We start from the raw sequence: 24,237 nt of genomic DNA on the forward strand, positions 1-24,237 counted from the left end.
ATGGAAATGACTAGGGTTGCAATGGTCATTTCGCATGCCTCCGCAATCAGGTGCGTACTCTTTTCCTTAAAATTAAATTGAATCAAATCGAAAAAATTGATTCAATTTTGATTTTAAAATTAAAATTTAATTCATTTTAATTTGATTTCAATTTTAAGCTAAAATTGTCAGCTTGAACCAAACCAAATCGAATGAAATATGATATAAATCGAAATAGAACCGATCTTACATCATACTAAACCCTAAAAAGCTTAAACTTGAGTTCTAAGATTTTAGTTTTTATTTCGTCTCTTCTGCCTCCATCTTCAACTATTGATTCTCTTCACAACTCTTCTGCAGTTTTGCACTTCTACTCGTTTCTTCTTTAGTGCCTTCTTCTTCAAGGTTAGTGTGCGAGACATTGCCAAGTTAGGTGTATTGAATAAAACCGAATAAATTAAATCAAATTATCGAAACTATATACCAACCAAATGAAACCGAATGCAAAAAAACTCTAATAGAAATTTATTAAAACGAACCAATCTGATTCGATTTGGATTTCCATTTGTACATCCTGTATCCTGTATCCTCATTCGCGCATCCATTTAGCAAACTAACCTGTTTGTGGTGTGAAGTTGTTTACAGAGACAGAAAGTTGGTCGCTGGTGCCATTCATGACCCGTCCGAACCGACTCCGAACCGCCGATATCGCCGCCGAGGGAGGGACGGAGAATGGTCGGCGGCGGCAGAGCAACGCGGAGCGGTCGTCGTATTTCGCTCGGAGAGAAGCGGCGAGAGTACTGCGGTGCGTACTGGACGGAGACGAGAGGCGGAGAGCCGTTGCCTCCATCAAATCGCTCGTTTATAGCCCCTCTATTAGAAACAAGAAAGCTACCTTCGCTCTCGTCTGTCAAACCCTCAAGCGTCAGTACTCTTTCTCTCTCTCTCTCTCTCTCTCTCTTTTACTATTGTTTTCTCTGAGAAGCTACACTGGAAGTTATCTACTCACACAACCATTGCCTGTTGCCATAAGAATCTTTGTTTGCTCTCTCCCTTCACGTACATTTCTTTCCATTAATCTGTTTCGCCGATTATAAAAGCTGGGGTGTTAAGTATTTGAGAGTTTAATCATTTGTTTCACTGGTGAATTTGATTGGATTTTGTTGAAGAGAGAGATTTTGTTTCAGTTTGACTGCTAATTGTCATTTGATTTCTTGTTTTTCAGATCTTCCGATTATTAAAGAACTTTTAGAAAATTCTCATGTGCTGAATGGAAAGTGGAAGGTATAAAAGAACCTTTTTTTGATAAACTTTTACTCTTTTGAACTATATTAGGACCGTATGTTGGCAATGGTTACTTCTGTTATCCGAGACCTTTCTTCGTCTAACTGCGTTTTAAAAGTTCTAGCTCTCGTACTTCATTTTTTCCCCCACTTATTTCATTATATTGCAAATGCTCTTCTAACTTATTTTCCCCTTCTTCTGGCAGAGGCAAGAGGAACTGATGTACATAATCACGTATGACATCCTATTTGGCCAGGTCTTCGCAATACTCCACATCTTTCACATTTAAAATTGTTCTTGTCTACAGATTCAGAAATGACATACTATTTCTTAATGACACCTCTATTTTGTGCTGTCTTTCTGGATTGCTTTGGTAATTGTTGAACTTGAATTCCTGAACAGGCTATTGTATTGCTGGGGGATGCAGAAAAGTTTCTCCTGCTTCGGAAAGATGCCCTACAATCAACTTTGGCACAGATTTTAGTGAGAAAAAAAGTGAAGGATGTTAAGGACTTATTGCTCCTATATCCAACTGGCGGTCAGTGTTCAATTACATTTCAGTTACACTGTGATAATTCTATTTTAGAGAGAAGCACCAAATATGGATTTTGGTAGTTGGAAATGACCATTAAGGAAGCAAGATTCAAACTTTTTCAGTTCAAATATGATTTGAAATCGCATTAAGTTGGCAGATGTAATTTTGAACATTTGAAATTTCTGCTTGATAAGAAAGTAATTAAGAACTGAGAGCAACCCTTTAAAACCAAATCAAAGTTTGACCAAGTGAAGTGGGTTGGTTGGTTCAACCCAGCCAAGTCAATCTTGACCTGGGCAGAAAGTACAAAATAAAATGATGTAATATATATAGAAATTTTAAAGATCACTAATGGGGAATTTGAAAAATATATTAATTATGTGAAAATTTCTGATATGGGGCAGAAGGCCATTGTACAATTTTAATAGTCATCACCAAATATATGCCAAGTAACATGGGATTCTGCTATGGTATTGGTTGGAACATAGTTCCAGGAGGAGGGAAAGACTACTTTGTTTTCTGTTAGAAACAACTTCTTGGCATTCAGTGCTTGAAAGGACAGTAGGACCTTTCAACTTTCAAGTTTCTCAATGAGATAATTAATAGACCTTATATGGATTTCTCTCTGTAATCAATTCAGGAATATGAGGGCTTATATGATGTTTAGAAAATCCTCTCCCCCCCCCCCCCAAAAAAAAAAAAAAAAAAAAAAAACCCTGAGAAATATTTGTGGAATGCCTTTTGAGTTTCTAAATAAATTTTCTGTAATAAAAAGGGGAAAGAGAAAATGAAATAATACACCTGGAAATGTGATTGTCCATGTCTAGTGTTCTGTAGCATTAATTGCATACCTGTTGAAAAACATTGCCCCTTCTAATCTTCTCTTAACTAAAGCCACCAACTTATGTTTGCAGATGTGCCAAAACCCCGATATGTTCGTGTAAATACTCTGAAGTTGGATGTTGAGTCAGCTCTACATGTACTAGGGAAACAGCACGTGGTACATATCCCATCTTATACGAAATATAATTTTTGATAATTTTTATTTTGTGGGTTAGAATCAGAAGAAATAAATAATTCTTGATGCACAGGAGGCAATTCTCCTATTGATTTTGGTTTTCATGCATTTATCATATTTATCTTTACAAGCTTAAGTTGACATAATTCTGAGCCTAGAGATTTCTTAACAAAATTGTAATAATGTCTTGACATAGGACAGCTTCTACTGTCCTTTCATGTCCTGAATGTAGAGGTTGCAAGAAGGATCTCCATATGGTCTTTATTGGCCTAGAAAAATCTTATGAAAGAGTCCCTACAGAGTTAATCTGGCAAGTATTAGAGAAGAGAGGCATTTCAAGTAACTACGTGGACATAGTTAAAGATATGTATAATGGTGTGGTAACTAGTGTAAGAACTGTAGGGGGATAAGGTAGTGAATTCCTAATTACAATTGGGTTATAGCAAGGATTAGCTTTAAGACCTTATTTGTTTGCGCTTATCGTAAATGATTTAAGCCCTTATTTGTTTGCGCTTATCATAGATGATTTAACCATAACTGTCAAGGTGACTAGGCGACCCAGGGCACTGGAGGGGTGCTTAGGCGACAAAGCAATGTCTAGGCATCACCTAGGCGTGCATTAATGACTATATTTAATGTAGCAATGATAATTTTATATAATTATGTTTATATACAATATAGAAGCCTCTCAATGCAATATGATATAATTATGCTAGTAATGGCTTAATATAATAAAACCAACATATAATAGGATATAAATATATAATATAAACATGCTCATCAAAAAGCAAAACAATAAACATAAATTAATGTAAACTCATGGAGTGTCAATAAGGCGTGTTGTCGCCTTGGACCCAAGAAAGAGCCTGGACACCTAGGCGACGCCTTGACAACTATGAATTTAACCAGAGACATTCAAAAAGGTTCCTTGGAGTGTGCTTTTTGCTGATGATATTGTTTTGGTGGATGAGACAAAAGCATGGATTAATGCCAAGTTTGAGTTATAGAGATCAACCTTGGAATTAAAAGGTTTTAAGATGAGTAGAATGATAATGGAGCATATGGTATATAACTTTTGTTACACTCGGACGGATAATTAGGTGGTGAAATTGATGAGAGGGAAATTCCACAAAGTGATTATTTTAGGTATATGGGTTCATTCCTAAATAAAGAAGGCGATATAGAGGATAATGTTTCACAGAGAATTAAAATAGGATGGATGAAGTTGTTGTCTGGAGTATTGTGTGATTGATGTGTTACTAAATACACTTGAAGAATACCAAAACCGAGAAGAGGAGAAGAAGATGGGAAGAGAAGAGAGCAGTCGGATGTCACTGTCTCCCTCATAAGGCTTGTATTTATAATCTGATATTACAATGGAAAGGGGAACTCTTATTCAGATTAGGAATTCCTAATCATGATAGGATTCCAAGTTACAATAGGAAAATAACAATAAAACTCAGACTAATAATTCAAAGTAAAACTAGGACTAACAACTAGTACTCATAACTAAAATTAGAACTAATTATAAAACACAAAAAATCAAATCACTGTTCACGTGAACAGTGCCACTTGAATAGTGCTTCAACATGATGTATTCCTGTAAAACTCAAAGGAAAATTTTCTAGGATATTCATACTACTAGCTATGATGTATGGTGCAGAATGTTCAGTTAAGAAGCATCATATAGATAAACTCAGTGTAGCTGAGATGAGGATGTTGAGATGGATGTGTGGCAAAATTAGGAACGATAAAGTAAGGAATGATCAAATTAGAGTTGATTTGGGAGTATCCGATACATGATAAGCTACAAGAAAGTCGTTTGAGGTGGCATGGCCATGTTCAATGAAGGCCTTTAGATGCTGCAGTACGGAGGAGTAATTTAATTCAGATTAAAGGAGCTAAAAGAGCAAGGGGCAGATCTAAAATGACTCTGGGAGAAGTGGTGAGGAAAGACATGCATAGCTTAGGCCTTGTATCAAGTATGACCTCGAATAAAGCTGATTGGAGGGTAAGGATCCATGTAGCCAACCCTGTTTAGTCGGGATAAGGCTGTTGTTGTTGTATAGGACAGCTCCACTGTATACCCTAAACTTGCAAAACTAGGCTGTCGTGATGATCCAGTCTTCAAAGGGTGTAAACAAAGCACTAAATTGCCCTAGAATAACAAATACCAGTGTAATATTTAGAGAGGTAGGATTTATGGGGTTGCTTAGTGATAGAATCAGGTTAAGTTTTAGGTGAGAAGGGATCCAAGAGGTTGGCTGAGGGTTTATGGATTGTAACAGATTCTGTTATGAGTAAATTGAAAGTAGAAAGTGAGTTAAGTGGGGATAAGGCTTAACTGACTTAAGTTTTAGGAGTGTATGGTTGATGGTGATTTAAATGGAAGTAGGAATATATGGTTTTTCTTATCAAGGCTTGAAGATACTATGTAATGTAAAAAGACCACCCCACAACCAAGGTTTGGAACTCTAGATGAAGGTTGATGGTAACAGCTAGGTCCTATCTGAGTAGGTTACGGGGTGAAGATGAATTGATTTGATGAAGGGAATAATGTTGGAAGTGCACTGGTTTTGTGATGATTGGAAATTAAGGAAACATGGGGTTTATTGAGAAACTCTTGGAAATGTTAAATGTTCATGGTTACTCATCTAGGACCATTGAGTAATAACTTGTATATTCGTCACCATCATAACAAGAAGATAGATTTCATACCATCTAATTAATTGTTTAAAAGTTACCTAGAAAGTCCTCTCACATTCCACTCCTGATCCAGCTAGAGGGCACTGCTGAAGATAGGAGGAATTCTCTGCTGCTTTAACTCTCCATCGGACAAGAGATCAGATTCCCCTTCCAGAGTTAAAGAAGTAAAGAATAGAGCATACAGCATGATAAATATCTTGCCTCATGGTCCGTTGCTAATCAAGTTCAAATCTGGAGTCAAGTTTGTCATCCCTGTTTTGCGCAAGGTGATCATGGTACTGCTTCACCAAACTTAAAATATGTGCTTTAAGTACTGTGCTACCATATTGGACCATAATTCATGAAAATAGTTGTCTTATTCTGTTTCACTAATGTTACATTTATATCAAAGCAAATAGAGTCTCCATTTGTTTCACTTTCATAAAGTAGTTTTTTTTTTTTTTTTTTTGGAGGGGGGTGTGGGCTCAAAGCAGGAGTGCTTATGTACCATTACAAAACAAATGAAGAAACATGCCAATGGTTGTTATGTTTGAATGTAGTTTTGATGGCCTTGTGCAAAGCTGCTTGTCTAATCATAATAACTGAGGTAAGTGCAGAGTGCCTTAATGCAGTGAAGTTTCTAACAAAATTATATTGTCTTGCCACAGTTCAAAGTAGCTATAGTTTTCTTCTATATCTTGAGATGATATCAATACAGCTTCTTTTTATTTCATGGCTGTAATGTTACTCATGCTGAATAGGTTAGAAAGGACGAGATTGTTCCAGACCTGTTGATTCTCCCACCAGGCACCGATTTGCATGATCATCCTTTGGTTGTGAATGGAAGTGTCTTTCTGCAAGTAAGAGTTTGTTCCAGACTGGTAGCTTTCTTCTTTGTTTCTTTACTGTCAGGAAGCAACTTGGTGTGGCCAAGAATTATATTTCACTGAAATTGTTGGCTTTAAGGTTCTCTCCTTGTTCTATTGATTTTTGTATGATGATCTTGTCTTTGATGACTTCTCAGGGGAAGGCAAGTTCTATGGTGGCAATAGCTCTTGAGCCTAAGCCAGGATGGGAGGTGGGTTATACTGTTCCGATACATTAGTCATTTTTATAACTGATTGTAGATAGCAAAGAATTTGTTGTATCAACAACATGAAGACTCCTTCTGGTTGCAAGTATAGAGAAATGAGAGGAAGGGAAATTAATTTTAAAATGTAAATAGAAATTTTTGTAATCAGCACTGTCTAACTTTAAAATCTTTCTAAATATGATAATTATAAGTTTTTCAAGTGAATTCTTTCCTATTCAAATTCAGGATTTGGTTGGAAAGCAAAGTAAAACTTAATTGCTGGATTTAGAAAGTTTGAGTTTGTTACACCATTATTGTTGGTAATGTTAAAAAGGTTTCCATTTTACTTTTGTTTTAATTTCATTTCCCTTCCCTTTCCTTCACTTCCAACTAGGCAGAGCCAAATTGATTTTTACTGGATCAAAATTTTACACACTGTGAAGTATCTAAAGATCAGCTGAAATTGTGAGAAGGATGCTTCAGTCATATGCATTTATGGTTTCTAGTGGTTGGCTTTACTTTTTATTTTTTCTAATTTTGGATTTGTAAGAGTTCTCTTTATTTTTTTTTGGGGTGGGGGGGCGAGGGGTGGGTGGGGGCGGGGGGGAGGGGAGATGCAAAAAAGGCAATGGTATTTGTAGTCAACAAGTCTTGGTTCAAATTTTGCTGTTAATAAGAGCTTCAGACAGGCTAGCTTTCTAAATATCTGCAGATTTCTTATGGAGAATTTTCAGTGATTAGACTTGAGGCACTGTTGAAGGAATGGACAGTGTGATCTGCCTACTGATGGTTTTTCTTCACCATCTTGGGTACATGTTATCCTACATTGTAAATATCTAGGCAAAGATGTCCCTCCGCACATTCATCATAGGAGAATAGTTGCTAATATATGTCCCTCATGATAATGAAAGGAGAGCAATGTAGACTAAAAACATCGGTTTGCTATGTTTTAAGAGTTACATTACCCAAAAGCAAGGTTCTAAAACTCGGTCTCGACCAGGTCGAGTTTACCGAGATCTCTGCGAGACAATGTATTTTTTTTTTTTTTAATGTTTCGGAATTATGTTTCGGTGGGTATATGACCATAGTTGGCTCTGAAACTTTAAGGTAAGCTTGTTTTAGGCTTAATAAACATATTGAATGTTTCAAATTGAAAAAAAACACCCAATTTGGTGTTTTGGATTTGCACCCGTGGTTGGCAGTAAAGGCCGAACCCTTAATGTAATATTGCCTATTCTACACGTTGTTTGAATGATATGAGACATAATTGGCAAGTAAAATAAGTAAATTATGCACATAATATTGAGTAATTATTTAAGAAATAGTTAAAGACTTAAAGTTTCTACTATAAACCACAAGATACAATGAAGTGTTCACAATGCGTATTACATAGACACCCAACCTAAGTACAATAAATAAAACATAAGTCATAGACACCTTACTACCCTAGTCTTCCACATCTTAACTCCCAAGTCCCAACAATACAATACTATGACTCTATGAGTACTGAGGAGGTCGAGATTCTCGAAATATTCGAGATTTCACCGAGATTCTCGAAATATTCGAAATCTCGGTCAAGTTTTTTGAGATTTGACATTTTGTTGTTTCGTATCATATCTTGTCTCGACTAGCTCGAGTTTACCGAGATCTCGCCGAGATTTTGAACTATGCCCAAAAGAACATTATAGGTAGGACTAATTAATGTAAGACTAGAACCTGAATAGGTCTAATCCCAGGCAAGATCAAATAGAAACCCTCCAATAAACAAGAAATCATATGATGAAACCAAGAGAACAATGGAAACTCAAATGATAAAATTTCCAAAGAACAAGAAAGAGAGCAATATGATCCCAAAGAGAACAATGGGGTCTCAAAATTGGTCGGAGAAGAATGATGAGATCTCAAAAGATAACCAAGACAAAGAATCCCACAAGTCAATCAATATAGATTGATCCGAAATCTGATTCAAATCCAATATAGAACCTATGGATACATGAGAAATGTATCGCAAAATTAATAACCTGTTGAAGCCATTGGAGCTGCAGTTGAATGATACTGTAGATGTAAAGAAACTCCCAAAAGCTTGTAGCAGTCTTGAACTCAATTTGATTGAAATTAGGGTTTGGAATTAAGAACCGATGGAAGGGGATGGGGGAATGGAATGGGGAAAGGTGGGGGTTGGCTATCTCAGCCTGGGCATCTCACCCAGTCTATCTCAGGATTTTCACAAAGGCTAAAGCCAATATTTCATTAATCAAATTCGTGTACAATGTTGGCCTTCTTTACAAACTTATATAGAAGACTGAAAAAATAGACTTAGACACAAAAAAGGAAAGGCCTAACCCAATCTTTAACTAATAAAATATCCTAAATTGACTAGGAAAGTGAAATAATAAAGAAAACAGACTCAAATTAGGACTCTGACTAACCTATTGAAATAAATCCCGTTTTCCTACTTTCTGCCCATATTTTAGGCTCGTTAAAGTGGCCAAATACAAAATAAACCCATGGGATCAAAGTCCCAATACATATATAACCCAACCCAAAGCTTATTTTCAATAAAATAAACCTTTTGGTGATTTATCTACATCACTAATGTGCCTGTATGTTGTATTGCAAAGGAATTTACAATACTGTGATGCAGCTTAAGTTGAAACCCGAAGAATATGTCTTACGGTCTTGAACAATATAAGTAACAACCAGAATGTTGCTTTCCAGTAACAATTGTTAGAAAGTGCTCTTTTGAGCTACAAGTTAACCTAGTACAGGGCATCCTTAACATGTTTTAGTGAGCAACAGTAAGGGGACCCAAGGGTCCGCTGTCTGGCAGATCCCTCTCCAATTGCATCGCACTGCATGGTATCCCCATCCCATAATCCACTGCCTCTTTTTAAGGGACTTTTTCCACGGGGCCTAATCCAATTTGGGGGTCATCTAGATGGCTGACCCTAGATATTTTCCTATTTTGATATGTAATGCCACAGGGGAGTATAAAGGTTCTAAACCATCAAAAAGTTTCATTTACCAATTGTGTTACTGTGTGTGTGTGTGTGTGTTGAGGTGTCCTGTTCGACCAATTTTTGAGCTAAAAGAAGTTTTTCGAAGGCCGTGTCTCATGGTTTAAAGTACATGAAATGGTATTTTTAACCTGATGAGATTCTATCCTTGCTCTTAATGTTAATGAAATATCTTCAGCAGTTTACTCTTCAACCTGATGAGATTCTGTCCTTGCTCTAATATTGATGAAATATCTTCAGCAGTTTACTCTTCACTCTTTTTTTCCTTTTGGAAATCCTTAACAACTGTCTAACCCATCTCTTTTATATCTGTTTGAAGGTTATTGATGCTTGTTCAGCCCCAGGAAACAAAACTGTTCACCTTGCAGCTCTCATGAGAGGAAAGGGGAAGATTATAGCATGTGAACTTAACAAGGGTAGGGTTAAATATTTGGAAGACACTATCAAACGCTCTGGGGCTCCCAGTATCCTTTCATGGTTGTGGATTGAATCTACTTCTATGAGGTTGTGTACTTGCTAAATGCTTTTTTAGCCAGGATATTGTGGTTCCTTAATCCAGCAACTTAAGACTAAGATTGTTTTCAATATATTGTTGGATGTATGGAACAATCTTGGAAGATGCATATATGTAGTAGGGCAGGGTATCAACATGCTGCCCTCATGGAATGGATTCTCCCACGCCAAATGAATAGGAGCATGGAAAGGGTGACCGCACGGTTCATATAAGAGGCCCCACATGTCAGGGAGGAGGAGAGAGTGCACAACATTGGCAGCATGGACATCATTTTCCCTATCTATTATAATATTCTGTCTCTGTTTAATATTTGGGTCTGCCTTATCAATCATCAGTTTGCATATTTGGCATTGGATGTTGATCAGATACTCTTCCTCTGATTGAGTGACCTATCCTATTGTCTTTATGAAACAGAATTTTCATGCTCACCATTGCCGAAAATCAGGTTCTCAAAGTGTACTTCATTTCAGCCAGAACAATTGTTAGAAATCATTATTTTCAATCACCTTAAACTAATGCACTATGCTTTGGAAATGCCCCTCAACACCCCCCCCCCAAAAAAAATAAAAATAAAAAAATAAATAAATTCAACAAATGAGGTGGGGGGGGGGGGAATCCTCATCCCTTTATGCTTAGTTTGTAAAGAGTCTGAACCCTATTTGGCATGCATAATCCATGTAAGCCGAATAGGGATCATCGGATAATTCCTACGACATTTTCTTGTGTGTAATGCTTTTCCTTTTTTGGCACTTTCTTTCCTTGTGTTTTAGTTTTTGTTTAGTCTATTTTCTATGGTACCAGTGATCTTTTGGACCTTAACATGATCCCAAGATGTAGAAGTTTTGCATGGGGACTTCTTAAGCCTAAACCCAAAAGATCCCTTGTATTCAAAGGTATGTACTACACTTAAAATTTTAGAGATTCATTATTAGTTATAGATTGTTAATAGCCTCATGAGCCCAAAATAGATAATCAAATGCATAGAGCTACAGCATTTTATTTAGATTGGTCATCTCACTATACAGGGGGACATTAGCTACGATGTGGTATTGATGCTTATTGATATTCAAGTTCTTACCAGTTTTCCTTGGCATTTTATATTAGCATTTTCAGATCATGTTAAGAGTGGGATGTCTCGTTATGTAACAGTTGTCTCTAGTTGTGCAGGTACATGCCATTCTCCTAGATCCTTCCTGCTCTGGATCTGGAACTGCTGCTGACAGATTGGATCATCTACTCCCATCACAAACGAAAGGTTGTTTTTGGAAATTATCTTCCATAAGTTGTTAGTTGTCAATTTCATCTTACACCACATAAAATCTTACTAAGAATATTGTTGCCATGCAATAGTGAAACGGTTCATGATATCTACCCATTTTTTGGCCAACCCCAATTATACTTCTCTTTTGTGTTACAATAGATTCACACTTGGTTTTCTCAACTTTAAATGTCAACATTGACCTTACTGGTTTGCACTTATCATGGATGAATTAACCAAGAGGACGGAGTATATGATGTGTAACTTAAGTCACACTATGATGGATACTGACATTGTAAAAATTGAGGATAGAGATACCGCAAAGTGACTTTTAGATATTTGGGTCAACTATAAATATAGATGATGATGTTTCACAGAGAATTAAAGTGGGATAGATGAAGTGGTGAGGAAGTGGTGAGGGGCGACTGGAGTACTGTGTGATTGGCTTATTCCTTCAAAGCTTAGAAGGAAAGTTCTATAGGACTGTTGTCCGACCGGTTATGATGTATGGGGCGGAATGTTGGGCAGTTAAGAAGTCTCATATAGAGAAGCTATGTTTAGCAGAGATGATGATGTTAAGATGGATGTGCAGCAAGACTAGGAAGGATAAAGTAAGGAATGAATGTATCAGAGCTGATTTGGGAGTTGCCCCGATCAATGACAAACTTCGAGAATGTCGTTTGAGGTGGTATGGCCATGTTCAACGGAGGCTTGGAGACGCCCTAGTAAGGATAAGTGGTCTGATCCAGATTAAAGGAGCTAAAAGAGCTAGCGGAAGGCTTAGAATGACCTTAGGAGAGGTTATAAGGAATGACATGCGTAGCTTGGGCCTTGTACCAAGTATGACCTTGGATAGAGCCTATTGGAGGTCAAGGATCCATGTTGCCAACCCCATTTAGCTGAGATTTTCCTTAATTCCTGGGCTGTGCCTCTTTCCTCTTTCATTACTAATCTCTCACTTTTCATCTGTCATTTATTCATTTTTGCATTTTTTTTATTCCTTTTATTTGCAGTCAGTTTTCCGGACTTTGTTTTCCAAGGATCCATATAATCGACCCCATTTAGTTGGGATAAGGCTGAGCTTGTTGTTGTAAATGTCAACATTGACTATCCATTTGTGATGGTTTCTTTCTTGGTGACCGTCTGGATCCGCACTTACATGTTTGATAACAATTCATGCGAAAAACTCAGAATGCTACATGCAGTTACTCCATAGGCCTTCTTCACTAAGGAAAATGATTTTACATCCCAATAAATTGCTTTGGATGCTCTAATTGTGGATTTATTTCCATTTGCCTTGTCCAATGTTTTTCAATATTTAATCAGGTGTGTTTCAACTTTGCATAGATCATTCTGTGGATGCTGCTGATACTGAGAGGGTAAGAAAACTGGCTGCTTTTCAAAGGAAGGCTCTGTCACATGCATTATCTTGTAAGTTTGTCTTTCTGTGGAGTTCCTTTCAAGTAATTTTGTCATGCTATGATGAATCATATCTTCTGTGAGGAAGGTTAGACTTTGTCAGTTATATCTGGTCCGATATAGCCAATTTGTGTATCAGGTAGATCCACCAAATTGGTGACTGACGATCCCAATTATTTAGATTGGGCGCTGGCCTGGTCCTACTATCTCAAACTTTGGTCAAAAGATACGTTGGTTTCTTATCCTTCCGTACTGAGTTTCCTGTATGGAATTATCCCTGTAAACTATTGCTCTGAAAATTTAATGGATTAATGTTCCTTCCAAAACTGAGCATTAACCCGTCTCTACCTGTCTTTTCCTTTCAAATTAACCAATGACATGTATATTCTCTGCCTCTCAGGGACAGTTTTTTTGGGTTCACCCAAAGATCTTAAGATCATCCAGAGGTGTCCTTCACTGTTCCCTGAATTCATCCAAACCCAATGATGGTTGTTCCTTTCACCATGACTTAAGAAATTTGGTTCTATTCTCAGGAATAATCTTTGTTTTAAAATCTGGTTTGTAGAAAACGTGCTTCCTCTCCTCTTGGCTCTCGTCTTCCTGGTCCTCCTGATGTTGTTTGCTGAAGTTAATGGAAGCATTTCAAAGGCATAGGCTGGATCTGTGTATTATTTGGTGGGCTTTGTGCTTTTAGGAATTATATAAACATCTATCACTGTTTTATTTTGCAGTTCCGGCAGTTGAGAGAATTGTTTATAGCACTTGCTCCATCCATCAGATGGAAAATGAAGATGTGATTAACTCAGTTCTACCTCTCGCTCAATCCTATGGTTTTCAGTTGACAACTCTGTTTCCTCAATGGTCTCGTCGTGGGCTACCCGTCTTTGAAGGCTGTGAGTCCATCCCTGAAAGCATAGTTTATCAGTAGCTTTACAATCTTAGATTAGATATACGTTTCTGAAACTCTGTTAATTTTTTCCCTCTTGTTCATGCAGCTGAACATTTGCTACGAACAGATCCCATCGAAGACATGGAAGGCTTTTTTATCGCTCTATTCGTTAGGGAAAATAAGGAAACAATGAGCAATGGCATTTGTTCGGAAGTAGTAAAGAATGAGCCATGGGAAAGGAAAGTGAAACCTTGTAGCAGCAGAAGTAGAAATCATTTGCACCTGCGCAAGAGAGACAAGTCCCAGTTGTGTATTTTCTCCAGAATGTCCAAAACAATGTTGTATTCCCACCTTGGCAGACGGAAAAATTCCGGTATTAACTGATGAACTTTCACATTATCTTCTTCTGCAAATTATTAACTGGGTTTTATCTTTCCTTTTCGTCATTAATTGATCTTCAAGGACTTTACAAGTAAAAGAAAAGATCCAAGACTTGAGAATTTCTTCGCAGAAACTCATTCTACAGGTAGACTTCTCTTCAGATAACATGAAAGTAACGGACGATAACAGGGGTATCATCATCTTGATTGGTAAACGACCATTGATCCCCAACCCAGTTCAAAAACCCAGAAACAAGAAAAAGAAAACCCACACAAATACAAAACCCCAGACTCCCTGCTGCTACCATTTTCGTCGAGCTTTCAGGCGATCTTGACTTCAATGTTCTTGGCCTTCTTGGGTTTCGGTGGAGGTAGCTTTTTGACACTGACAGTGGGGACACCGTATTGGTAAGAGGCGGAGATGGCTTCGGAGTTGACATTCTCAGGGAGCACAAATTTCCTCATGAACTTGCCCACCCTACGTTCCATCCTAACGAACTTAGCATCATCTTTCTCTTCACGTTTTCTTTCTCCGCTAACATGCAGGACGTTATCCTCCACCTGCACCTTGATGCCGGTGGGCTTGACCCCTGGCATGTCAATGATGAATACGGAAGAGTTTGGATATACTCCTTGACATCCGCAGGGGTGGAAGCCATGGCCTTAGCGTCTCGAACGTAAGTCCGACTTGGAGCATTAGCGGGCTTCTCAGTCTCATTGGCAGCGTCCAGTATGTGCTGGATGGTTTTGAGCATATCATTGTCAAAACCCATAAACCTGAAATCCATTTTTGCTAAAATGCTCTCAGGGAATGACTCAGGTATGCTGCTACTGATGCGTCTGGTTCTTCTTCTTCGAGTGTAGTAATTATTGAAAGGATGATGGGATTTTTTTTTTTTTTTTTTGGCCATGACAAAGACGGGTTGGAATTAGATAGTTGTTGTTTTTTATAGGTGATAGCAGGGGACGATAGAGAAGGGAAGTATCTTCTAGAGATGAAGGGAGAGTTTGTTGTGGAACTTTTGGGGTTCTTCTCGGGGTTTTTAATGATTCTAGGATGATCGGGAGAGGGCAGAGAAGCAGATAGAAAGTTCCAGCATGTTCTACTTCTATTCCCTCCATAATTCCCCTACTTTTGTAGTTTCTCTAAGACAGCAGCAGTATAGAGGAGTGTGTTACGATCCCATTTCAGTCATATGGGGGTTGATTCCACATTCATTATTATGGTCGATAATTAGTCCCGACTCTTGCATGAGAAGAGCGATCTGGTGCTAGAGTGAAGCTATCATGTTAGGCAGAGACCCTAGAGCATATTAGAGCTAGTTTGAAAGTGTTATATGATCCGGAGTGGATTGCCACATAGTCGGTTCATAATTGTGGTGGATTGTTACGATCCTATGGGAGTTGATGCCACCTTGGTTATAAAAGTGATTTGTTGTGGCATGGTCTTGGATTCTTTCACCTCCTTGTAAGCTGATTTATGGAGTTGAGTTCTCTTAGATCGTTTTTTTTTGTTGGAAAAAAAATAAAATTAGGATGTGAATAAATGGATCAGATCTTTTGAAGGTTTCTTAAAAATCAAATATGTTTGTTTGTTTGGGATGGTAAAATAATTTCGATTCCAAAATCTTCTTTTCTTTTTGGTTAAATTCCGATTCCAAAATCAATGGTTCCAATGCTCAAAAGGAGATTTTATTCCATCTAATTAAAGGCAAACTATTGAGATAGAGAAGAGAGAAAATTTTCTTTCTTTTGGGCTCCATGGAAGTGAGACATAGCCCTCGAAGTTAAAAGATGTTCATACGTGACCAACTAAGGGTGTCAATCCGGTATCGAAACCGTATTTTGCAATAGATATCACATCGTATAATCGTATCGTATCGTATCGTATTGAATACAATTTGATATGGTATCGGTATGAAAAAATGGTACCGTACTTGATACGGTAGGGTATTGGTATGAAGGTTAAAACCGTGTACCATTTTACCGAATATCGGTACTATATATATATACAATTATATGTCTATCTATAAGTATTTCATATATATAATAATTTATATATAGAGTATAACATATTAAATACAATATATTTCAATATTTCATATTACATGTAATAATTTTATTAATTCATATATAAAAAATAACATATTGAATACCATATATAGGTATAATATCAAATACCGTATTAATACCATACCGCATAAAAACCGTATCAAAATTGTATAGAGTCGGTATGGTATCGGTATGGGAAATTCACCATTTATCCGGTATGGTACGGTAATGGTATGGGGTATTTGACTTCTGTACCGTACCAAATACCGGTACCGTATCGGATTGACACCCTTAGCCCAACTAGAGCTCGTGACAGAAAACCAATTCTCACACTTCCATATCCAGAAGGTATTTTTTTTGGATAGCCATGTGGGTTGGTTAGACTCCTTTTCGACTTGTATTGATCATTTAATTTTAGGAGAAAATTTTCCTTTACCACGTGGTGGTGAAGCTTCACCACACCATCTTAAGGTTCACAACCTCCATAGGATTTTAGTATATTCTCTTAAATACCCTCTCAAAACCCTTCCACGCACATCTGAAGCTCCACGGCGAATGGATTCAACTGCTCTCACATGCAGGCTTGGAAGTCCTTATCAAATCTGTAGCATGTTCAATGTCTAATTATGTTGCCTCACATTTTTCTCTGCCGGCATCTCATCATGATTCCATTCGAAAGGCTATTTCTGATTTCTACTGGGATCAAAGTGAGGAGGAAGGATGATAAATTGGATTTCTTGGTCTCAGCTATGTAGATCCAAAAAAAGAGGGGGAGCTGGTTTTTCGGGACCCTATTCTTCATAACCGGGCTTTACTATCAAAGGTGGAATGGAGGTTATGGGCGAATCTAGATTCCCTTTGAGCCAAGTTTATTAAAGATATTTACTTTCCCAACCCGAATATCTTAAATGGCCCGAGCGGTAACAAGCCTTCATGGGCTTGGAAGAGTATTTTGGTGGAAAGGAAAGTCCTAAAAGGTCTTATTTGGCAAATAGATTCCGGTGAAAACATCGATATTTGGGATTGCATTGGGTTCCGACCTCCCAAAATTTCAGAATTCTATATGCCAAGCCCTCACATCGTCATATCTCTAAAGTTGCAGACGTGATAAATGCTGAATCTCGCACTTGGAAGGAAGACCTATCTATTTTTCCACTAGTCGGACAAGCAAGCCATTATGAAGATTCATCTTCGCTTAACTCCTAGGGTGGATTCCCTGACATGGGGGGTTCTTCATAACGATGTCTTCTCAGTTAAATCAGCTTATCATCTTCAGGTGAACCAAAGGGATCGCCTTGCATCCTCCCAACCCTCTTCTTCTCGCCATCATGATTGGGACAATATTCCTCCAATGGTTTGGAAAAGGATTTGGAATTACAAAGCCCTTCCCAAAATCAAATCCTTTCTTTGGAGATGTTGTGCTCAAAGGATTGCCTCAGGTGAAGGTCTTGCGAAGCATCGAATCCCTATCGATCCTAGTTGTTCAGATTATGGCCTAGAGATTGAAACAAGCGACCATATCCTCTTCGGATGCTCTTTCGCTAAGGAGGTTTGGTTTTGTTGCAACCTCTCATTCATTACGCCTAGCGGTGAAGAAGATAAGCTGGCAACAATGTTACAAAGGTTGGATCAATTTAATTTCCCAAGTAAGAAGATTGGAACTGAAGTTCTTAGTCGATTTGGTGAAGCATGGGCCATTCAATTGGGTATCACTTGGGCGATGTCTACATGGATCTCTCATATTAGTGTGGAGTCGGATAACCTCGATCTCATCAAGCACCTAAATCAGGCATATCCACCTCCCCCGCTACTGATCGATGGTTTCATACACAACATTCAGAGCTTGGCTATGCATTTTAACTCATGTTCTTTTGTGTATATTCCTATGGATACAAATGTTGTTAAAGCTCATTCCTTAGTAAGGAAGACCCTATCCTTGGCAAGTCGGATTGGCCATTGTCCACCCCTTGGCTTCTTGAATCTTGTAATTCGGATGCCTCGTGCTCCTCTTGCCCTCTATCTGAATAAAATTCTGTTTACCTTAAAAAAGAAATGGATTCCCATTCACACCGTTGAATATATAGAAAAAAAAAATTGGCATAAATTGACCACATGTCAAATTTGATTGTCCTTACCCCTGCTTCGTAGAGAGGTTGTTTCTTGACTCAAATCCACGACTATTTGGTAGCATTAGAGCCTTTAAGTGAATACAATAAATGTATGGAAGATTAAATAACGACATTCCTAAGGTCCAACCAAACTCCATATCTTTTTTTTTAGAGCAAGAGATCATTGTTTTGTCGTGTAGTGTCTACACCAACATAGGGACCAATGAGAGGGTGTGCAAGTGGAACTACCTGAGCGAGATTGTTTATTTCATTGGAGACTGAATGGTAAACCACGCGGTCTTGTATCTAGGCGTAGAAACCACGCAACCAGATACCTTTTTTCCCTTTTTTACTTTTTAATAAATGGTCATATATTTTTGGACAACGAAAAACTATTGAAGTTCTATTTTTTTGTTTGGTAAGAACTATTGAAGTTCTATTGGATGCATGTTTCTGATGAACGATTGAAACCCCTCAATCAAATACGAGATCAACTTTTATTGATTCTGATTCAAACCAAGATCAAAACCCTAATTGGAATAAGGAAGAAGAATCAAAGATTTCTTATTACTTTTTGGAGTTTTTGATTTAGAAGACTTGTAGAATTTGCTAATTCTAATTTCATTTTGATTCTAATATTTTACGGGTTAAAAGAAAATAAAAAAAACAAAGGAAAAGAGAACGCTACTTGGGTGTGTGCAGTGCGTTGCCCTTACGCCTAGACACGGGTGTGCGAAATGACCACCGCACCCTTAGCATTTTTCGCCTTTCAATGGGATGCGACAATCATTTTGTGCACCCTTTTGTCTAGGCTCAGAACAACGCGCCGCACGCACCCAGGTAGCGTTCTTTCTCCTAAAGTAAAAAAATAAGGGTTTTTTTTATAATTACCACCCCGAAATCATTCATATTTATTATTATCCTCCCCCCAAAAACTTTGAAACAACTGTTACCCTCTCTGTTGCACACTAATAATTAACTAGCCCCCACCGTTACAGACCGATAACGAAGGGGGTTAGTCATGAGAGTGTTCTGTTGGTCACAGATTTTTTAGGACCAATATGCCCGTTTTGGGATGGTAATTGTAAAAAACTCCCACCCCGTCACCGTCCGTTTTCCTCCTCCTCCTCCTCCTCCCTTCTTCTCCTTCTTCTTTGAGTTGCAGAGGCACCAAGCCAGCGTCAACGCCATCGCCTGGGCTCCGCATAGTTCTTGCCACATCTGCACGGCCGGCGACGATTCCCAGGCCTTAATTTGGGATCTGTCCTCCATGGGTCAGCCCGTCGAGGGTGGCCTCAATCCCATCCTCGCTTACACTGCTGGAGCCGAGATCGAGCAGCTGCAGTGGTCTTCGTCCAAGCCCGATTGGGTTGCCATTGCCTTCTCCACCAAGCTCCAATACTCAGGGTTTGAAATATTTGAAATCTTCGCTTGGCTGGATTTTCTTTCTATGTATTACTGGAATACCGCCGACCTTTCTCAAATCGATGATGAGGGATCGATCAGAAGACAGAAATTCAAATGTCAGACCGATCCACAAAGTTGAGGTGTCGTGAGGGCTGAGGAGGGAGAGTGAATGAGAGTGAGTGCAGTTGCAGCAGAGAAGATGAGTTGCAGGCTCGGGGGTTGGAGAGATCAGCGATTGCGGGGGCTGAGGTTGCAGAGAGGCGATTGCATCATTTTCGGAAAGCCAACTTAGCATGGTAACATGACGGATTTCATTTCCTAGCAGAGAGGGCGATTGCATCGTGTTCAAAAGTTCTCAACCTGGCAGATTTCTTCCCCTCCCGTTTATAAGAGTAGAGACGATCAATTGAAGATGATCCATGGCAGTTTTTAGTTTCTTGAAGCCTTGTTTTTGTGAATTTATGAATTTATGTCATATTTGATTTTGGAGATACAGTTCTTTGTTAGTGAGTTTTGTTATAACCAACGATAATTGATAGAAACAGAGACTGAGAGAAAGAGAGAGGGAGAGTAGTTTAGATTTGCAGAGCTTTTTCTTCTTCATGGTTTTATAAAATCCAATTCCTTTGTACCTGATTGAATTGATAGGGTTTTGATTCGAGGGTGGGTTGGGTGTTAAGATGCTATTAGTTTCAGATTTAAGGTGTTTATTGTGATCCCCACCCCTATGGATGGCGGCAGCTTCTTTCTGGTTTCTCCATGCGGATGGCCCTCCTCCGCCTCAGACTAGTGGCACTCCGCAAATCATTGATGATGCAGGTGGGGGGTCATGGGGTGTAGAGGTGCTTCCTGTTTGACTAATAAGTCAAAGCTTCCGGATGATGTATGGAGTGGTGATGCTTACTTCTTCTTTGATCCCTCTTTTGTTTTTTCCGTTAAAAGCTTGCAGTCCAGGCGTAGGCTGCCTGCAACCTAGGCCACAAGGGCCAATCCCTACCCTTGTGCTTCGCCCACCTCCGGCAAGCACATACCTCTGCCCTGAACACCCGGGCCCATATAACACCAGAAGAAGGAGGAGGAGGAGGAGGAGGAGAAGTAGTGACGGTGATGGGTGGGAGTTTTTTACAATTACCATCCCAAAAAAGGCATTTGGTCTTAAAATAATCCGTGACAAGGGCACATTCTCACGATCAATCCCCTTCGTGGGGTCAATTAGTTATTAGTATGCAACAGGAGAGGGTATCTGTTGTTTCAAAGTTTTTGCGGGGTAATAATAAATATGAAAGGTTTTGAGATGATAATTATAAAAAACCCAAAAAATAAATATCAAATACATAAGCAAAAAACAAATATCAAATACATTCATAATTGGTTCAAAAGTTGTGGGAATCAACATAAATCCACCTATTTAGATCGGATTGGAATTGCTAAACAATGGTATTAGGGCATCACAATCAGCCTGAACCGAGTGCACTGACCGTACAAAATTGGGCTGATCGGAACAAAACTTCTAATTGGATTTTATTTTTGGAGACGTAAAAAAACCGAATCCGTCAGACTTACTAAAACTAGAAATCTTTCACCGAAAAAACCAAAATAAACTAGAAATCGAATCAAACCAATAAGAAATTGGTAAAAGTAAAACCAAAAAAAAAAAAATAATGGACCAAGTTTTCTTTTACCCACCGAAACTATTCACCGTGGATTTCAAATGCGCCCGGGAGAATTTGTTGGGGAACATACTAAAACTGTATAGGGATTTATGAACCTTAATGAAGGAAAACTTTCTCCAATTTTTGTTATTGTTATTAAATATTTGTACATAATACTGAAATGGTACCGTATGGATAGTAATCCGATAAAACACCAAATTAAACTAGATCAAAACCTAAACCAAAACCAATCCAAATACGATCGGCCTGTATCGGATGATTTTACCTCTTTAATATAAAAATTATTTTTAATGTTTGTACTCTTGACCCGTACTGTTACACCAATACAAGATCGGCCAGAAATCAATATTTGTGGGTGCTGGATATTGATCCGAATAAGCCGATACAATACGACCGATCCAAGACCAAGATCGATACTGATACCAATACCGATACCGATACCGATACCGATACCGATACAGATACCTCAATGACACCCTACCTACGTGGTCTGAATTCTGAATCCGTAACTGGTAACGTAGTAGACAGGCGATGAGTCATTTCGCTTTTTAGCCTTTCTGGAATTCTGGATGGATAGGGTTGATGACACTCTAATGTCACACGTGTCGATGCTTCACTTCCCCCACCGCCTCGCAAAACCCTAAAAATGATATCCAACCATAATTCGACACGTAGCAAATAAAAACCCTAAATTACCCTCCCAAAAAACACTCCTAAAGTTACCTAAAAAAAGCTGAAACTCCCAAACCCTGCAGTCAAGGCCGCACCCTCGTTGGCCCCTCTTCTCCTCTTTTCTCTTCTCTTGCTCTTCTTCACATCCTTCAAAATCCGGTGGCCATAAACTCCTCCGCTTCTTCAGAACCCAAATCTCTCTCTGTTTCTCCTGTAAATATCATCTGCCTTGATCATTTTCATCCGATGAGTGAATCTCTGTATTTGCCGGCAACGGCAAGATTTGTTGTTATCTCCGGAGAAGTATTCAGATCAGCTTCTGAAGTTGATGCCTTTGTTGACGAGTGATTTCTTCGTCTTCCCGGTAAGAAGCATCATCACTCTATTATCAGATCTTGCTTCTGAGAAATGTTCGATACCTACATGCTAATCCACCTACGAACTCGATCTAAGGTCTGGTTTTGGAAGAGGAAAATGCTTTACATTAACTAATTCTCTAATTTCGAAAACTGTATATCTTAACTCTTTATAATTGTGATTAATTCCTTCATCTGTATCATATGATCCTCCTCTTCGTTTTTCTCTTTCTACAGCACATGGTTAAGGTTTCGGTCAGTCTAGGGTTAGGTTCTCATCTTTTTTAGATCCCTTGTTTTTTTCTCTCTCTCTTTTCTTCTTTCGGGAGACACGAGATCCTTTCGCTGTTTTGTACAGTTTTGGTTTTGATATGGAAGCATATCAGAGGTGAAAAAGAGGAGAAACGGGTCTCTTTTTTTAATCATTTCAGATTTCTTCTTCAACTAATTTAATCTAATCTTCCAAAGTGGCGAAGATGAGTTTGAGCACTGCTGCCGAAGAAGATTCGGCTCCAGAAATACATCTTCCGGCGGATATCGATTGGCAAATGCTGGACAAATCCAAGTTCTTTTTCCTTGGTGCCGCTCTCTTCTCTGGAGTCTCTGCTACCCTTTACCCTGTCGTCGTCCTCAAGACTCGGCAACAGGTATCACAGACGCAGGTCTCTTCCATTAGAACGGCCTTTACGATCTTGCGTCACGAGGGCATCAGAGGCCTATACAGAGGCTTTGGTACTTCCCTGATGGGAACAATCCCTGCTCGTGCCCTGTACATGACAGCTCTAGAGGTCACTAAGAGTAGTGTGGGAACCGCAACTGTCCGTTTGGGTTTCCCAGAACCGACGGCCGCTGCTATCGCCAACGCCGCCGCTGGACTAAGCTCTGCGATGGCCGCACAGCTTGTTTGGACACCGATCGATGTTGTCAGCCAACGGCTCATGGTCCAAGGCTGCTCCGGCAATCCCAACAGCCCGAATGCACCCCCTTGTAAATATCGTGGTGGGATCGATGCATTCAGGAAAATTCTCAACGCCGACGGTTTGCGGGGTCTGTACAGGGGATTTGGTATGTCCATATTGACCTACGCTCCCTCGAATGCAGTTTGGTGGGCATCATATTCTGTGGCACAGAGACTTGTTTGGGGTGGAATTGGTTGCTATCTCTGCAAGAGAGACGATGAGAGTAAGGAGAATAGTAACAACAACGGCAGCTTCCGGCCGGATTCGAAAACAGTGGTGGCAGTGCAGGGAGTAAGTGCAGCTATGGCTGGTGGGGTTTCGGCATTGATTACAATGCCGCTTGATACAATCAAAACGAGATTGCAGGTTTTGGATGGGGAGGAGAATGGACGTCGGCCACCAACAGTTGGGCAGACTTTTAAGAATTTAGTTAAAGAAGGTGGATGGTCTGCTTGTTACAGAGGATTAGGCCCTAGATGGGCTTCCATGTCCATGTCTGCAACTACCATGATCACAACTTACGAGTTTCTCAAACGTATGTCTGCTAAGAATCAAGAAAACTTGTCTGCATGAACAAGTTAGCAACCCAGAGGTGAACTCAAAAGTCTCATTAATGGAAAACCCAAAAAACAAAGAAGTTTTATTATTTGTTGTTTTAAATATATAAATAATTTTTGTTTCTCCTTTTAAATCTTATCCATTTCCATTTTGTCGTGGGACCTATGGTTCTAATGGTTATGGCATGTGCATTTTAGAATTTTGATAGGTAGGTAAATTCTGGGTTTGATACCCACAATCTCGGGCTTCCATTGGATAGGACTTGTTAATTCTTCACCTAGCCAAAGTATTTGGAAGCGTTTGGTCACCAAGTCAGGTTTATCTTTTTTTTTTCTTGTAGAAGGAATTCTTCCTTTTTTTATGGGTGAAGAAAATTCTTCCTTTTTTATGGGTGAAGAAAAT

At 38.9% G+C, this 24,237-nt stretch overlaps 2 protein-coding genes and 1 pseudogene across 2 annotated transcripts; 2 read left to right on the plus strand and 1 right to left on the minus strand.

The window, feature by feature from the left end:
• Nucleotides 1–616: 616 nt before the first annotated feature.
• On the plus strand, nucleotides 617–14,054 carry LOC122668773 (25S rRNA (cytosine-C(5))-methyltransferase NSUN5). Its single transcript, XM_043865306.1, has 14 exons — nucleotides 617–903; nucleotides 1,205–1,263; nucleotides 1,469–1,519; nucleotides 1,666–1,801; nucleotides 2,713–2,798; nucleotides 6,263–6,361; nucleotides 6,526–6,579; nucleotides 9,910–10,054; nucleotides 10,936–10,997; nucleotides 11,272–11,359; nucleotides 12,710–12,793; nucleotides 13,513–13,674; nucleotides 13,777–13,902; nucleotides 13,948–14,054. The coding sequence occupies exons 1-14, from the start codon at nucleotides 654–656 to the stop codon at nucleotides 14,052–14,054; spliced, it is 1,509 nt and encodes a 502-aa protein (XP_043721241.1). The 5' UTR covers nucleotides 617–653.
• A 241-nt stretch (nucleotides 14,055–14,295) lies between these two features.
• LOC122669084 lies at nucleotides 14,296–14,877 on the minus strand (annotated as a pseudogene).
• Nucleotides 14,878–22,794: 7,917 nt separating this feature from the next.
• On the plus strand, nucleotides 22,795–23,919 carry LOC122669578 (solute carrier family 25 member 44-like). Its single transcript, XM_043866371.1, has one exon. It carries the CDS (start codon nucleotides 22,795–22,797, stop codon nucleotides 23,848–23,850), a length of 1,056 nt encoding a protein of 351 aa, XP_043722306.1. The 3' UTR covers nucleotides 23,851–23,919.
• Nucleotides 23,920–24,237: the final 318 nt, after the last annotated feature.

The sequence above is a fragment of the Telopea speciosissima genome, chromosome 7, assembly GCF_018873765.1.
Source record: "Telopea speciosissima isolate NSW1024214 ecotype Mountain lineage chromosome 7, Tspe_v1, whole genome shotgun sequence".
In the NCBI taxonomy this organism is placed as follows: domain Eukaryota; kingdom Viridiplantae; phylum Streptophyta; class Magnoliopsida; order Proteales; family Proteaceae; genus Telopea; species Telopea speciosissima.